This window comes from Drosophila ananassae, chromosome 3R (assembly GCF_017639315.1).
Source record: "Drosophila ananassae strain 14024-0371.13 chromosome 3R, ASM1763931v2, whole genome shotgun sequence".
NCBI lineage: Eukaryota > Metazoa > Arthropoda > Insecta > Diptera > Drosophilidae > Drosophila > Drosophila ananassae.
In genome coordinates, this window is record NC_057930.1 from 19,450,239 (window position 1) to 19,467,096 (window position 16,858).

At 41.5% G+C, this 16,858-nt stretch overlaps 2 protein-coding genes across 7 annotated transcripts in view; one reads left to right on the forward strand and one right to left on the reverse strand.

The window, feature by feature from the left end:
• LOC6498297 (protein madd-4) overlaps positions 1 to 16,858 on the reverse strand; it is a 51,369-nt gene that overhangs the window by 27,959 nt on the left and 6,552 nt on the right. For all 5 annotated transcript variants that reach the window (XM_044716641.1, XM_044716642.1, XM_014906565.3 and 2 more), the window contains exons 3-6: positions 12,821 to 12,909; positions 2,105 to 2,215; positions 1,707 to 2,032; positions 702 to 879 (exon numbers count right to left, since the gene is read on the reverse strand). In XM_044716641.1, the coding sequence (XP_044572576.1) occupies positions 702 to 879; positions 1,707 to 2,032; positions 2,105 to 2,215; positions 12,821 to 12,886 (681 nt within the window). In that variant the 5' untranslated portion in view covers positions 12,887 to 12,909. The remainder of the gene's footprint in view (positions 1 to 701; positions 880 to 1,706; positions 2,033 to 2,104; positions 2,216 to 12,820; positions 12,910 to 16,858) is intronic.
• Positions 14,933 to 16,823, forward strand: LOC6497246 (TPR-containing protein DDB_G0280363). 2 transcript variants are annotated; one of them, XM_032451506.2, is made up of 3 exons: positions 14,933 to 15,315; positions 15,426 to 16,019; positions 16,078 to 16,823. In XM_032451506.2, exons 2-3 carry the CDS (start codon positions 15,474 to 15,476, stop codon positions 16,750 to 16,752), a joined length of 1,221 nt encoding a protein of 406 aa, XP_032307397.1. In that variant the 5' UTR covers positions 14,933 to 15,315; positions 15,426 to 15,473; the 3' UTR covers positions 16,753 to 16,823. The 2 variants fall into 2 exon arrangements, with proteins under 2 accessions (XP_032307397.1, XP_001962484.3); XM_001962448.4 differs by having other exon boundaries at positions 14,943 to 15,315; positions 16,072 to 16,823.

Here is a 16,858-nt window from a genome sequence, read left to right on the forward strand (position 1 = left end):
CTTAAATATTTTTGTTAATGTTGGCATAAAAATTACATCTTTTTTTTACAAAAAAAAAAACAAATTTTTATTTATAAAAAGTTTTGTTCCACCCTTCGCTGACAATTTTCGGTCCACCCTTCGGCACCGTCACCCATGTCAGCATATCGTAGCATACTTTGCAGCGCATTCCGTGGCGAATTCCCCGGCAGCACTTTTTGCTGGCGCTTCTGATGGCTCCTGTTGCCCTGGGGCACGCTTTATTGGCATTTCAATAGTTGACTTTTGACGCTGCCAGCAACCAGGACTGAGACCGGGACGGAGAACAACCTGAATGCCACACCCACCCCAACCGTTGGTGCGCCCACTTTATGATTTATTTATGCGCCTGAGCATAATGATACAAAGGCGCTTGTGTTATGCAATCTCCATACATATACATATGCTTACCAGGCTGCCGAGCAAAAGTAGCTCCTGTTTTTGCCTCTTTTGGGCTTTCGAGCCTATAATAAGACCCACAACCACCCACACTGTCGACGTAATTTATCATATTGCGCCCCGAAGCCCCGATGGAGAGCAGTTGAAGTGGAAGGGCCAAAACCGAACCGGAAGGAAATTGGGCAGGGAAGCCGCCATCCCCAAATTTTGGGAAGTGTTTGCTTCGCCGACCCCAGTGGGCCCAGCCGCTCAGTCTCCCAAAAGTTTAACCAAATTGCACTTACCTGACATTTGCCTTGGATGCACATATCCAGGCTGCCGGAACGACATCGAGTTCCATCCTGCACCCGGGCCGACAGCTGCACAATGACGCTCTGCTCATCGTAGTGTTCCGCGTCCTCGGGATTACCGCCTCCGGCCGACTCCCGGGATATGTCCTCGACTAGATGCGCTGGATGGCCCCTGCGGATATAGAAAATATTTTCCATGCGGATTATTCATGAATCTAATCCAGCAGACTGCCTCTGCTGGCTGCACTTGATTTCATCTTTGATTTGGGTGAAGGCTGACGATAAAGATGGTGCTTTTGGGAAAATAAAACTAACAGAAGCACTATTTCATTTCAGCTGTGATCTCTTTGTGTAGCTTCCCTAAAAGGAGCCCCTCCTTATAAATTACATTTTTTTACTAAAAATCGATTACATCCTAATAGGATACATTTAAAGCTTAGACAATGATTTATTTAACCCGCATATGTGTGGAAAAACAATCCAAGCGAATTGCCAGAACGAAAAACAAAAACTAAAGCAAAAACGGATTAACCGCAGAACCTCAAAACCGCAGCAGTAACCAAAACCCAAACACGGCCACCACTAATTTGAACCGCAACCAAGAAAAAACGCCTCAGCCAAAGAAAAAGAGCAAAAAAAAAAAGAGATGTGCAAACAGCTTTTTTTATTGTCACTGGGCAAAGGACGAGGATGGGAGCATTCGGAGTCCCGAACAGTGGCACAACGGGGCGTAAATGGAAGCCACTTGGAGCAACACCGACTGACTGGACAAACGGAAACCATGATGAATAATGAGTGCACATCCAACTGGAACAGCTGAACCATAGGCCGATTAGGTGCGGCCACATTTTCACCATCCTTTATCTTCTACAGAGTGTATAACAAGACACTTGGAAAAATAATATAAAGATCTTTGGATAGTACAATTTATGTCCTTTTCATAATAATAATAGTTCTTCACATAAATTATTTGCAGTGTAGTTATAAGCCCAAACTCACCTGCATGTAAGAGCACAAGGCTCGACATAATCGTAATGCGGCGTCCACTTGTATAGGGTCCCATCGTAGGGCACATCATTGTAGGCGGCGCACTGGCTGGAGCGGAAGTCCTGTTGCTCCGGACACGGTTGCATGTTGCATATGCGATAGCGGACACTCTCGCCGCGGCAACTGCCGGGGCTGCTGCACCGACGCATCTGTTGCATAATGCCGCCGTCGCAGGTGCGCGAGCATGTCGACCAGTCCGACCAACTCGACCATTGCCCAGGTCCACTGCCAGTGGATGTGCCTCCACCTCCATTTTGGCCCTTTGCCCGCTTCTGTTGCTGCAAATTGGCAGTGGCATTTGTAGGCTTATTGCTCCATTGTGGCCCGAATGAAAAGCCATGGCTACTTACTTCCAATTCATTTTCTAAATCCGATGCTGTGTTCCATGTGTCGTCGAATGCTTGGCTCGCATTCAATTTCTTGGCCCAAACGGTTTGAGTGCTTAACAGGCAGAGGGTGGTCTGAAATTGGCAAATTGCACAGCGGGGAATTAATCGCTAATGTTCGTGAAAATCAATCATGTTCAAGGGAAATTAAATGGACTAAAAGGACTCTAATTCATGGCAGTTTATAATTAAGTAGCTTTGCGTTGAAACAGCTAAGTTTTCTTTAAGTCTTAAAATATAAAGAGCTAGAAAGGCTTTTGTTAAAACATTATTTGCGTAATGCTATCTTTTCATAAAAATTTTGAAACGATTCACATTTATATTAACCACATTTTTATGGCCCAATCACCCCAAATATTGTATATATAACTGCCTTCACAAATTAATTCCTCACCCACTCAGAAAACTATTTAGTTCATGGATGTAATACCAACTTGAGCCCAATAAGGCGGCCCAAAGTATGTCACATATTTGACATTTGGGGTTCAAGCAATTGAGCCAGGATCTCGTATTGATATAAATTGTTTTCTTTCGCACGCGCCGCTCCTGTTAGTCACGTTAACAATTTGCATTTTGGCTTCCTGACTTTGGTTTCCAAGTTTTTCATATCGAAGTGACATTAACCCAAGAACACGCATCACGTTGCTCTATATATACTGTATATATGTACAGGCAGGAATAGAAAGCCATCTCCTTCAAGGGTACCCGGAAAATGGAAGAAATCTGTAAGGGGAAAAAATCACTCATACCACCCGTTGGCTGCCTCCACTACTTTATGGCGTGTCGCGGCATGTCCACGTGCTTCAATTTACCAAAAACTGCTCACATATATATAGACCTACTTGTAGTCCGGGCAACTACACGCAATCATGGCCCAAATGGTGGCAGCTTAACGATGTTGTAAGTGTTTATCACAGGAAGAAACCATTTGAAGTTTATAAGTATTTCAACACATGAACTTGGCACAAAGTTTTGAGGGGTTTACTTTCTGTTTTGCCAATAATGGTTATTGAATTTCAAAAATAAGGAGGTGTTTGAACTAATTTCTTATAAAATCTCCCTCAAAAGCCTTTTTATATTCAACCAGAAACATTCTAGCGTTAGATATCTAAGACCTTCAGGCCACAATACCCTACCGAACATCCCAACACCCCAAGGTAACTGAGTCCATTAAGTAAACCAAAGTTATTATCGGTCTACGTCTAATCGCTGAAACACATCTGCCATATCATGTGTCGGCTTGAAGGCAAAAACACAAAACCCCAACACCCAACACTGCACAAGTGGCTAACAACTAGTCGGCTTAACAACTTTCTGTCTAAGCCAAGGTCTAAGCCCTCTGAACTCCTCCGTGCCCTTCCGGTGTGTAACAATACACCGTAAACATTAAAATGGGCGGAGGTGGGCTATCTTAAAGGCAAATCAGCGCCAAATGGACCAGAGCCAATGCAGAAACAAATCAACAGCCACAAACAAATCCCAACGAATGGGCCATGGAGCTGGGTAAACCTTCCGGAACGGAAACTCATACCATATATGTAGATTGTCTCCTGCATGAAACATGACCTGGCCCAAAGAATTCGCCACCATAGCATACCATTCGCCACCAGGCTGCCATGCCATGCCACACTTGCCACATTTGATTGCAGCTTGGATAGAATGGATATGGGATATGTAAAGCCAACAAGATGAAATGTCCGATAAAGCAAGTGTAGAGCAATAAAAGTCTGCAAAAAAATAAATAAAAGAGCCAAGCCGGCCAAAGGAGGGAACACACTCTTAACAAAATCGGCGTAAAATCTCATATGTCCATCCATGCGGTTAGGAAAAGCTACTAAATTACTATTTAAGTATCTATTACCACGTTCAAGTGTTGCCACTGGACAGAACCCTCAGTGGGTAAACATACAATGGAGGGCATCACATTAGAAATAAATTACAAAATAGAGAAGTAGGTATTGTTCTAATATTATTCGAAATTTGGAAAGAATTATATGATGTTTAATTTAGAATAAATCCAAAAGATATTAAATATTTCTCATTTAAATATACAGAATTTTATTTCCACCTGGAGTGTAGATTACATGGACGTGTCTGTTTGTTCCCCTAATGGCAATGTTGAAGCCTAGCAGACCCTATACCCCTGTATAAATATTAGAAAAGCAAATAACGAGTCCAAGCTTTGCTCAGGCCACCTTTACCATGATGACACTCGTATACCCTCTATTATTTCAGAAAACCTACTGTATTTGGCGGTGGATCTATTTATGGATACTGATGGAAACTCTGACCCGTGAAGGGAAAAACATTAGGAAAACAACATTGAACAAGGTAAACTCATTTTATGCCCAGGCATTTTGCGATTCCGGTAATTATTTATTTATGAGTTGAAACAGTTTCAATAACTCACTTTTGCCATTCATGGCCCCTCCATCCGTCCTGTGGCAAACGTCAAAAGTCGAGTCCTGGCGGCTTTCACGACTGTATGTTGGTATATGTGTGCCAGGAAGTCATTGTAGGTAGTTAGTTAATGTGCACAGTGGTGCGAAAATGATGAATTTATGGCTCCTTGAGGAAATGAAAGCGGTATGAGGTGGGGGGTCTGGCATTTAAGCTTTTGTTTGGCGACAAACGAAAGTTTTGATTGCAACCTGAAGTGGTCTAGGAAAGTGGAACAAGTTGGAAAGCTTTTAAAAATATATACTAGTATTGTGAAAGAATTATTTACAACTTTAGCCAGTGTTTTCTGAAAATAAAAGCATGCTAATGATATTTTGTTTATAAATATTTTTAAAAATCAAAACATCTAGCAAACAAAGGGGTTACTAATCTCTGGATCATATCCACTGTGCCAGGCAGATGTCAGGATGGCAGGCCAACAGACATTCAAGTCTATTTCCAAAGACAGAGTCGGAGACAGAGCAGTACATCAGACAGGCCAAGGGGGCTCCTGGAAAAGAGAATGGAGCTGCTGGGGCTTTCTGGGGACTCCGCTGGCAATGCGGCAGGCAATTTTTGCATAAACACTGGGGGCATGGTTGGTTAGGTCGGGGTTGAAGCTACAGAAGGTGGCTGCCAAAAGGGAGGACGTCCGCCAGGAGGCTGCTCTGCCGAATACCGAAAGCGTGAGCGAGTCCAACAGACGATTAGACTGTCAAAGATGACGACGGATGTGGAGTGGGAAACTGGAACGGAGAGTGGAAATGAAGATGGGTCCTTGTTCAGGTAAACGGTGTTCCTTCTGCTGATTGTATTGTAGCCCGGAGCACAGGGGATGAAGTGCGAGTGTGTGTATGCATGTCCTTGTGGGTAGAAAGGCATAGGTTCGGGATAATGTGTCTGTTGCGGCACGTCAGTTATTTATTCAAAGCGACAGCGACAGACGGCGCAAAACGTCAATGAGCTAAAATTTCCGTATGCGAAGGTTGCACAGGTTGCTGCCACAGAACCAGAAACAGTAACAGAACCAGTAGCAGTAACAACAAAAAACTCCTGGGTGGATCAGAGAGGTCGGATAACTCGAATATAATGGCTAGAACGAAGATAAGCCGAGTGTCGCTATGGCCACAGTAGCTGGAACAACGATGACATGACAAGGGATGGATAGATGGATGGCAGAGTGGCAGGATGCTTCCCTAGAATTGGGTTTTGGGCTTTTGGGTCTCTGGAATTGATGGTTATACTCCGGGTTTGCTTCCACTCTCCTCTTTGGCCAACTCTGTCGACTTTTCCGACTTTGAGAACCTGTCTAACCTGTCCGATTGCCTCGGCCTGTCTATCCATTTGACTGACATTACTTTGTCATTAATTTTCGAAGGCAGCACTTAACGCATGTGGTGGCAAAGGTCAAGTGTACCAGTCCGCGTAGCCCTCTAAAAATAAAATTTCAAACTGGGGAAAAGACAAATCCTTCCCAATGACGTCAGCATCAACGCTTCCCGATGCTCCGTCACGCTCTGTAATGCCATTTAACGGTTGTAAGTGGCCAAAAGGCTTAGCCGTTGTTAACTGTTTCCGGTTTTATATTCAGGCCGTCTCGTCGAGTTCGTCACGGACTCCATACGGCTTCTTTGTTGACCTCCAACTTGGCCACCCAAGCCGGCTTTTGTTTCAATGGGTTTCAAGCCATTATATCTCCAAGAAAAAAAAGTTCAGCCATTTAAATTTTAGACTTTAATATTAGGTTATCTATTTAAAAATAGTTTAAGGTATCCTGTTAGATATTCCATAAGGTATAAGGTATTAAGTTTCAAGTCTCATACCAAAGTTCAAGTACCATATAAGAAAAATAGTTTCCTGACATTTTTGACATTTATTATAAAACAACATAACATCGCTAAAATAACTCGTTAAAAATATTATATGGTTCTCCTACAGTACTCTATACTTGGTATTTTTGATTTATTTATCACCTATATATGCCAATATCTGATGACCAAAAGTTAATCAATAAAGAAAAGTATTAAAACCAAAAACTTTTGTTGGTTGAAGCCAAAAAACATTTGGTAAGCCCAAATAAAAGCGGGAATAAAAAGCCAAGCAAGTAAATAAAAACGAAAAACAAAAATATTGATATGTGCCAAAAACTTTGTCAATAAATATCATCGATGGCTTCATGGTTTATAGAATCCTGTTTGGATGAATGAGTATAGGTATTGGTAGGATGGTAGTTCATCCAGTTGGGAGTGTGTAGAGTTGTCCCGCTGGAGGAACTTTTGTTTTTTTGCAGATCCTTTGACGCTTTGCATGTCGGGAAGTCATTAACTCAAAAATGGAATCGAAATGAAATTGAAATAAAATGCACGACATGCCGACAGGGATGGGGGGGGGGGGGGGCAAATTTTAGCGAGACTTTGGGGCTGGGGGTGGCGATAGAGTTGAAAAAACAAACTGCCGGGGCGACGAGTGGTGTCGCCAGATAGCCAAAAGCAGGGCCAGGCCAAGAACCAGGCCCAGACAGAAGCAGAAACTGAAACTGAAACAGAACCAGAGGCCGGCAAACGGATTACATGAGAGTGTTACAAATTTTTATGCCTGCCCTACACGTACAAACAGTGCGATAAAGTGAGAGCGATGGATGGTATCGGGTACTGTCGAAAGAGACGGGAACAAAGCCGTAGAAAGAGACAGAGTCAGAGCTGGAGCCGGAGTTGGAGCTGAAGTCTGAAAAACTTAAACAGAATGCCGGAGCACTGTTTTTTTTTTCTACTGGAGCTGGTACGTGATATTTACACAAAAGGCGGGCATTTCAAGTGCCAAAAGGTATTGCCGCCCCATGGCCAACCCCCTCGGAAAATTGAGTTTTCATGTAGACTATTTCAATTTATTAATTGCTGGCCGAAAAGCCAAAAGGAAGGAGGTAGTGTTGAGCCAGCTCGGTGCCGAAATGTATCATAAAAGAAAAAGGAATAAAGGTTTAAAGTTTCAAAGTGATTTATACTTCCACAGTTATTCTGAAATAAAATGCATAATCTATTGTACAGAGGCTCCAAAACTCTTTATAGGAGTATAGTTATCACAACTTCTGGTATTTTATCGCCACAATATTGACCCAAATAAAAGCTTTTTCCGAGTCCACCCCTCCTGTTCATCATCCATAGGAGGGGTTCAGCCTCCTTCCCTCTCAACCACTCAGCACTGCCATTAATCATCTCCCCAAATGGTACAGCTCCAGCTTCGACTTAGGAACTTCTTGGAGTACTCTTGGCAAAACACTCACCACAAAAACTTGTCAACTACGCCTCGGCCATTAACACGCCCTCGCTGGCAACGGGACAGGACAGACATGCAAACAACCAGGAACTCACTAACCAACAAACAAATAAACAAACAAACATACACAAACAGACAAATAGTGGCAAATGGCAGAGGCTTAAGGTACACGCACTACCCGAAACCTTGGACCTAAAGTCAAATTGCAAAGGAGCTGAGTTCTTTGGGAAAATGAGCGAGCAAAATAAAAAGATACACCTCTACCTACTGAGTACAAGAAAAATAACAAGAAACTATGCAAAAATGAAAGAAAAATATTTGCTACACGTAACAATAAATCCACTCGAGAAGTCGTCACACAAAGGGGAAGAACTGCAGAAATGGGAACGAGGTTGAAAGAATCTGATTCCATTCACGGCAAGAAAAAAAGAGGGCCTTTCATGTCACTCCCGCTGAAGAATCCTTTTCCAAGGAAGTGGAAACCACGCAAGTCGGATAGCTTTTTTTATTTGTTTTTAGTACACTTCGACAAATTGATTCAAAGATTATATCGCAATGGAATGAAACGCCAAAAATAGAAAGAAAAGTTAAGTCATACAGGCACTTTCCTTTGGGGCAGTGATTAAAGTCGCCATAAATTATAAATGAGCTCTCTGGGGCTTAAACAGGCACAGCTGCAGGTGTTTTGGGTCACAGACCTGGAACTAATTACCTGGCCGGGCAGCCAGCACACCGCTCGTGTCAAAATAAGCCAGCCAGGACAATGTCCAAAAAGAGTTTTTCGTGGCTCTAGCTCTCTCTTCGTCTAAAATTGGATAGTTGCCATTTCTAATTTCAATTCCTGGCTGTGGTTGCTTAGTTATTTTTTGTTTTTTTTTTTTGCCCCACCCACTATTGTTGCTTTTGGAATAGCGTGGGCTGCCGTGGGTTGCCATTGAGGCATCCACACAAATGTGACGCCAAATGTCCATCGACATCGTTTTCTGGTTTTCTCCGAAATTGGCAGCGTTGCCCCAGCAACATTAAAATTAATTACCACAAATGGACAACTCTCATTACTAGTATTTCGTTCGCAGTCCCAACTCGGGCTTCATTTTTATATAAAATGGCTGTATATATTCCCGTAAATGGAGTATATAGGTAGAAGTCATGACTATTGTTATTATAAAGCGGGAAATGCTGAAAGGAATTGGAATTCCAGTCGAAATGGCAAGAGGGTCACGGCATGGTCCTCAAAAAAAGTCACAAAAGTTAATCATTAATTTTAATCCATTTTAGCTTGTCACCTTCCATAAAAGTTGTGATTTTTAGGAGGAAAATTCCAGTCTTTGGCATGTTAATTAATTTGAAAAGTTTTGTAGTTCTGATAACTTGAATATCTTTAATTACAATTTATACAATATTATACAAACAAATCTTAAATATGGTATCTTTACTCCTCTAATATTTTAGAGGCACTATGTTTGTGCTCAGAGGGAGCAACAAACCTTAAAATCAAACTAAACTTGGCTGAAAACGAACAAAGCGAAGTAAGTATTGTAACTGAAAAGAATAGAATGAATAAAAAAATACACGACTCAGCTAAAACCTTCAGCAAGAATCGACAGAAAAGCTAAGAAACGAAGTTCCTGGGAGCAGCCAAGTTTGGGGCACAAGTCCGAGTAAAACTAGCTGAAAATCATGAAATATTTCGTACATTAGCAATTGTTATATGGAGTTCAACGCCGTCTGGCCCCTTTGGCCCGTTTCCTCCCCTGGAGCATGCCAATAATAGTTGCATTTGACTTTGTTGCCATTCAAGAGTCTGCAACTTGGCAAACGGCAATGGCAGACGAAGATGGAATAGAAAAGTCAGCGTCTTATATATTCCATTATGACTTCTGTCCATTTCTTTTGGCGTCCCACCCCATCCTCGCTCCGGAATCTTCTTTTCTTTTCAATGGCGCCCCTCCACTTTCTGGCTCAATTACTCAAAGTTTTTGTGCTCCAACCAAATGAGTAAACAAAGGAATTCAACTATGCATTTCAATTTCAGCTACAATGGTTCCAAATTAATTTATCATTTCTGCACAGAACTTTACGTTTCTTTCCTTGGCGAAGTGGCAGGATATAAAATATTAGTTGTGTAAGGAAAGTCCTTAGTTTAGAGTTCTGTTAGTATGCCAATCCAAGCAATGAAATTGTCAAAGATCTAAAGTTCTTCTCCACCTTGAAAACTTTAACTTCTTTTATAACTTTCCCTCAATAAGCATATTGACCTTCTGACCCAAGAAGACATCATCAATTGCAAAGTTTCTGGCAACTTTTTCTGGCCTTGTCCTCAAAACCGTAAACCTCGGGCAAAACGGTAGCACAAATTTGTGATTATAAACTTTTTAACAGCTACTCACGCGTGCCCACTTAAATATGCAACAATTTCCACATAATTTCATACACTCCATACCAGCGAGCCCCTGGATCCTCTCCCTTCGGCCCCCCAGGATCTCTCTCTTTTTTCCCTACCCCTGCCCAACCTCAAAACGCCGACAGGTGAGGCTAATCACGTGACATTCCAGCACGAACTTAGCGTATGGACGAGTGGGAACCCGGAGCCTTTGGCCAAACAATTATTACGGCCCAGCAGGCACTCACACACGCTCCCACGCACACATACCCCGTGTTACGCTTGAGCAAACAGACAGGACACACATTTGGGGGCCCGTGTGGCTGACAGGATTTGCGGCTTGTGCGGGTGGTCCGACGATGATTAATACCAAACAATTTCCCATCCACCATATGGGTGGGTGCGTGAAAATGTCATGTGATTTTCATGGCTATGCGGCCACTAACTGTTGAGCCATAAAGAAAATTCGTTCTGCAACGCTATCCCGAATCATCAAATCGCCACTGCCAACTGCATTTGATAGGCCAGCTTCAAAACAATAATCCACTTTATATTCTTTTTGTGGAATAAACTGGAGAGAAGGCTATAGGATACCCGGTACTCATCAGATGAATGCTTAAAGATGCTATTCATTCACTCTCCTCAGGCAATTATCGTTTCATTCAATTAAGAACTTGTTGATAAAACATTATTTTTCACATATTTAAATATTTACAAGCTCCATACACACTCCCTCGAAAAAAGAGCCCTTTGACTTTTTCGGTCAATTTAAAAAATGTTCAATTCCCTCCACATGCCATATACCTATGGTATACCAGGCATAAATTATGTACGTGTGTCAATAAAAAATAAAGCCAAAAACAATTTGCTTACACACTCTGTCGCACCATCACTTCGAAATCGAAATATATACATATAGACATTTTAAAACAATTATATTGGCCGGACTTTTTGCGTGCGGGAGGTAGGAACAAAAATCAATGCGTTTATTCAAATGAGGAGTTGAGTGGTGTGGATAGGGGATTTTCCGAAATATATCTCCCGCAATGTATAGAGCAATTGTTTACATATTTAATGAACTGGCCAGTTCCAGTGGCAGTGCCAGGGGAAAAACTCCACTAAATTCGATAAGCCAATGTGCGGAAATCAATCGAAAGCTATTGGACGCATATTCCTCATTTAAAGTAATTCAGGACATTTGTGTGGCATGACAAGGATAATAGGGATTACAAGGATTGCTCCCTATTGATGGGCTTAACTTTAAATTAAACATTGTAAATATTTGACGAGTTCAAATGTGTGTCACTCCAGCCAATAAACTAAAAGGTGGCTTACCTATAAGTTGGTGATTACTTACACAAAAAGGATGAGGCCATTAGATTTCATTTTTGAAGCTAAAAAACATAGTGTTTCATCCTATCAGAAGGTATATTATCTCAGTAATTATGGAAAACTTGCAGTTGTCAGCGTCAGTGGCTTAATAACTATCATCAATTAATTGATTTCGATTGGCTGCCATCAATACAATTCGACCAGTCCGCCATTCATATTAAATGGCCATTAACCCCACCAAGAATGTTCGCCAAACACTCGCCTGTGAGTGTTATTTACCCGTCAAAACCAACTCAAACATAGCCCGCATTCCCCCGGGGACAATATTCACATATATGTATCCTTGAACAAGTAATTTCCATTTACATAAGTAAAAGGAAAAGGCAGCCAAGACAGACTAACCGTAGGGGCGAACAAAAGCTTTGCATGAAAAATTTATAAATATTACGTATACGTAATCGAATTGATTGATTTTGCGATTTCACGCAAGCAGAAACAAAATGCCAGGACCAGCGGGACAAACAACCAAAGGTCGTGCCAGACACAGATACACAGACACTACCAAGGTTATAGCAGTCGGTTAAACTCACAGACCTTGGATTATTGGGACGGTTAGACAACGACAAGCTTCTTAAGTGATTTCAAAGAGTTCGGGCCAGATAAGATAAAACACATTATGGTAATGTGCGCACAGTAACAAGTTAAGGACACGCCTCCTCGTTCAACAGCATTAAGATATCCCACGGCACAAACACACACAAACAGACATACAAGTAATCCTTTATGGCCAAAAAGCCAATGACTCCACGCTTGACCATCGACTTGAATTACAAATGGGTTGCCATCGGCCTGGTTGTGTTGTTGCTGGCTCCATCGGATCCATCACTCGGCCAAGTATCCGCAATCACCAAGCGGCACGTGTTGCTGTCAGGGAAGGACCTCGAATCGCATCTCATTCCTTAACCCTTTATTCCTTGTGGCCCTCTTCGGTTCCGGGAAAAGGTTTACGGCCAGCGAGGACCGAAAAATGATTGGTAATTTGATTCTTTATTAGATTTCTCAAAGCCAAGTGCCGTTGGCTACTTTAAAATTTATGAAATTTTCCCGCCATTTGACAAGCCGTGAAAACAGCTTGAGGTTGGAATCAGGTTAAATCTATAATTGGCAAAAAGTTTGATTTGAAAAGGATTCTATTAAACTAGATTTTTTTGTTATTAAATAAGTTTGTATAAAAAGTATATAGAGACACTTACCACAAACAAAACTGCCCAAGTTTGCTGAGACTTCCAATTAATGTTCGCCGACATTTTTATCTGCATTTTCTCGTAATCATGGTTTCATGCTGCAACGAGTAGAAAAGACTAAATATTTAATTCATCATAGAAACAAACTTTTTCCTCCAACTTAAATATAATTTTCCGAAAAAATATACAATTCAAAACTTCTTTAATATGATTAAGAATGAATATTTTACGGCATAGCCAACGCAAAGCAATTAATAAGCCAAAATTCCAGCTGATGACGCCCCAAGATGTCGAGAAATATTACCAAAGATATATAAGAGGGTTTCTCCACGAAAAAGTAGTAGTAAAGTAGAGCTGACTTTCCTCGACACCCAAAACGAACATAATAAATACGTTTCTGGCACTGGAGCATTTGTCATTCAAATTAAGTACAAACGACATTATTCATTTGAAACTCCGGGGCAAGCGGAATATTTGCCAGAGAGTCAGGAAGGGAAATTACATAAATTTAGTCTTTATTTTTCTATGCCTTTCATTCAAAGGTTCCATAAAAACTAACATCTTGAATAAACAAAATCTAAAAAAAAATTAGTGCTGCCTTTAGCCATCTGGCCACCCATTTAAATACACTTTGGGGAACACTTAAAGCTAGCCCAGATTAAAATTGGAAATTGGAAAAATTCCATCGATAACAAGCTGTGAAAATTAATCTAATATGCAGCTGATGAAAATTGTAAAAATTCCTTATTATTTTGGTTGCATTTCCCTATCATGGAAATGAGTTCATTGCAACAGTTGTCAACATCGCTGTGGCCCCTCGGGAGGGCATCACGAAAATCCAAACTATTCCATCAAATACCCGAAGCAAAGGTCATAAATTAAAATAATTTACAGCGGGGATCCAATGGAAGGAGCTCCATAGCCCGTTCCCCATTTTCGGATGCATATTCCCCGGAGTGGAGACAGCGCGTGGGCGTTGTTCCGTAAAAGCTCACGCAGGTGATTTTATGTGGTTTTTATGTGCGGTTTCTGGCTTTGGCTGCTTTGCTTTGGAATCCTACGGCGAAGGATGGGGACATATTTTTTGGGGTCGGAGAGTAAAGTAATTAGATTGTCGGGTCAAAAGGGTCGGGCTCGTGTGGAGTTAATTTCAGATTTATTTACTTTAAATATGTATGAATGGTTTTTTGGTGGCATGAAACGTGGTTATTCCTCAGAATGAAATAATTGTAGAAAATTTCCATTAATTAAATTCAAAACATAAATAATTATTTAAATCTTATAAAAAATATACTATTTTCAAAGAGACTATTTTCAAAAAAACAAAGACAAAAGACAATTAAAGCCATAAATTTTTCTCAAAAGCCAACCCTTAACTTATTCCAAATGATAGATATCGGAATTTTCCTCATTTCCTGTTTTTTCCCTCAATTTGCATATTGGTCGTGCAATTAATTAAAAAATTAAAAACTCGATTGGGCACAATGGATGCAGAGTAAGGAGCCTCAGCCACCGACAAAAGAGGGACGGGAAACAGAATACAAGAATGCTTGAAAAAATAAATTAACTATGCTCTTTTCCACAGTCAACCCCCACTGTCAGACCATCCAGTCCACCTAGTCCTCCGCCCCACGTTGTCATTGTCAATGCTCATTGTTGTCATTGGCGTTGTTGTCTCCCGTGGAAATGTTGCGCATTGAACTTTTAATTAGCATACAGAAGGCACACGGGGAGTAGGGTGCTGAGTGGCAGACACAGAATGCGGCAGGTGTTTGCAGAGGCAGAGGGAAGTAACCTGAATCCGCAAAAATATCGGGGGCACACAACAAAGTGAAATTTATTTCTATGCACAGATTGTTTGTTTGCGAGGAAGAAGACTGCAGAGGCTTCATAAATTATAAACAATTTAAATGTTTTTTTAGAGAAAAGAAGACATCCTAGGAGGCCATTTAGGATATTTTGCTGACGAGTCAGTTATCAGATCAAAATTCAAGCTGGATTGTATATCTCCTCCATGACACGCCATGTCGGACAGAAATGACAATTGGAGAATCTTGAAGAAAGAAGACATGACTACTCAACCCAAAACTCCCATTCTAAAATAACTTTTTAAGGTGCCAACCACAAGGTTCCCGAAAGATTCAAACCAATCTGGAAATAATTAGGAAACAAATAGAATTTAGTAGGCCAGTTGAAATATGTTAATTAAGCATTCACCTCCTGGCGAGTCAGATCAAAATTAAATTCCATAGTATTATGATTTGGGATATGTCCCCCAATTTGTAGTCCCTTGAAGAGGCGGAAGACCATGCCGGGCAAACCACTTGAACCTAAAATACCCGCTTCTAATCGAAAACAATCATTGAATGTGCCAATCGTAATGATCCAGCAGAAGCCAAAATAAAAGGATTTGGGAAAAAACTCTAAAAACGGAAAACACACTCCTGGCACTGTTGGGGTTTGGAAACGAACAAGACGATCAGTTTCGAGAACGGAATTTCAGTGTAAGTTGGCAATCAATTCGGTTTCCAGTGAGGAATAGCGTTTGCAGACAGATTCGTAGAAGTTATAGTTCCATTTATATTAAGTCCCTTCCCTTCCAACCATTTGACAGTCGGATGATATCCTTAATCTGGCCGTGACCGGCTGGTTTCGGCACTCTATGAATGGCATGTCCCTGCGGCACTCCTACGATCAAACCATGATGCCCCAATACTCGCAGGAGCAACAGCAACAACAGATGCTCCAGCAACACCAACACCATGCGGAATCTCTTTCTATGACGTGTCCATTGAGGCACCAACCAAAGCACTATAATTTGGCATCTCCACCTATGACATGTCCTTTAAGGAATCAACAGCAAAAACATGAGGGTCAACATAACGAGCAGCTGCACCAGAAACATCAGCTACAACACAATCAGATGCAGCAGCAACTTCAGCTGCAACACAGTCAGTTACAGCAGCAAAAGCAACAGAAACAGCAGCAACCAATGCAACAGCAGCACCAACATCAACAGCAGCAGCCACCAATCCAGCAACAACAATATTATAATAGCCAATCTCAAATGAATCCGCAATATAACTCTCATCCTTGGTATTACAACTATGGGAATTATGGATACAACTATTGGTATAATCCGCCCCAGCCGATGAATAATATGGGGGCTCTGCCAGCCAATCCAGACCAATACTATCAACCAGGACAGGTAGTTAGAATTAATATTTAAGTGAAGTGTGATTTTTGAATTTAATTTTCAGTTTCAGGATGGATCGCAAATTGCCAGCTATTCCGGATCTCAGGATGTGGGGACAGGTCAGCCTAGAGCTGTTGATCCCCAATCCCCCATGAAGTGTTTTAACCGCATCGATAGCTACACCAATGTCCACGGCACTAAAGGACAACGCTATCGTGGCTCCGAACAGGATTTGGCAAAATACCTGAAAGTTGCATCGCGAACCCTGCCATCAGACGCTCCAAAGGAGTGGTGCCAAAATCAGAGTCACCCAGAACCCAAAAGGCACAAGAAAGTCTCTAGAAAGGTGGCCGATTCAAGCCTGGGTGCCATATCAAGCAGTTTTCTGCAAAGAATTGGACTATTTATGCGTTTTGGCAAAACTGGAAAACAAAAGATAACAAAATCTGACGACATGACTAGCCAAGAATCAAGTGTAAATTCCGAGGGTAAACCGAAGAAAAAGGGATTCTTTAATCGAGTTTTCGGGGATATGCCGAATCATCCCACCAAGGGTATCTATTCGTTTTCAGATCCCAAAAGCAAATACCAACAAACGAATCCGCCGATTACACAAAACGATTACGATCAGGACGAAGTGCGTGAGTTGGATAATTTTCGAAAAATGCGGGAGAATCAGATTTCCAAACAGCCGAAGAAACATGTGGCCTACAAGGACGAGTGCCGCATGCCTGGGGGAACATAGACACAGATTATAGCAAAATTCGAAATCCATACTTTTAGTTTCATCAATAAAGTCGGCAGAAAGCAAAGAAACTGAGTTGTCACTTTCAATTATCTCACACCTCATC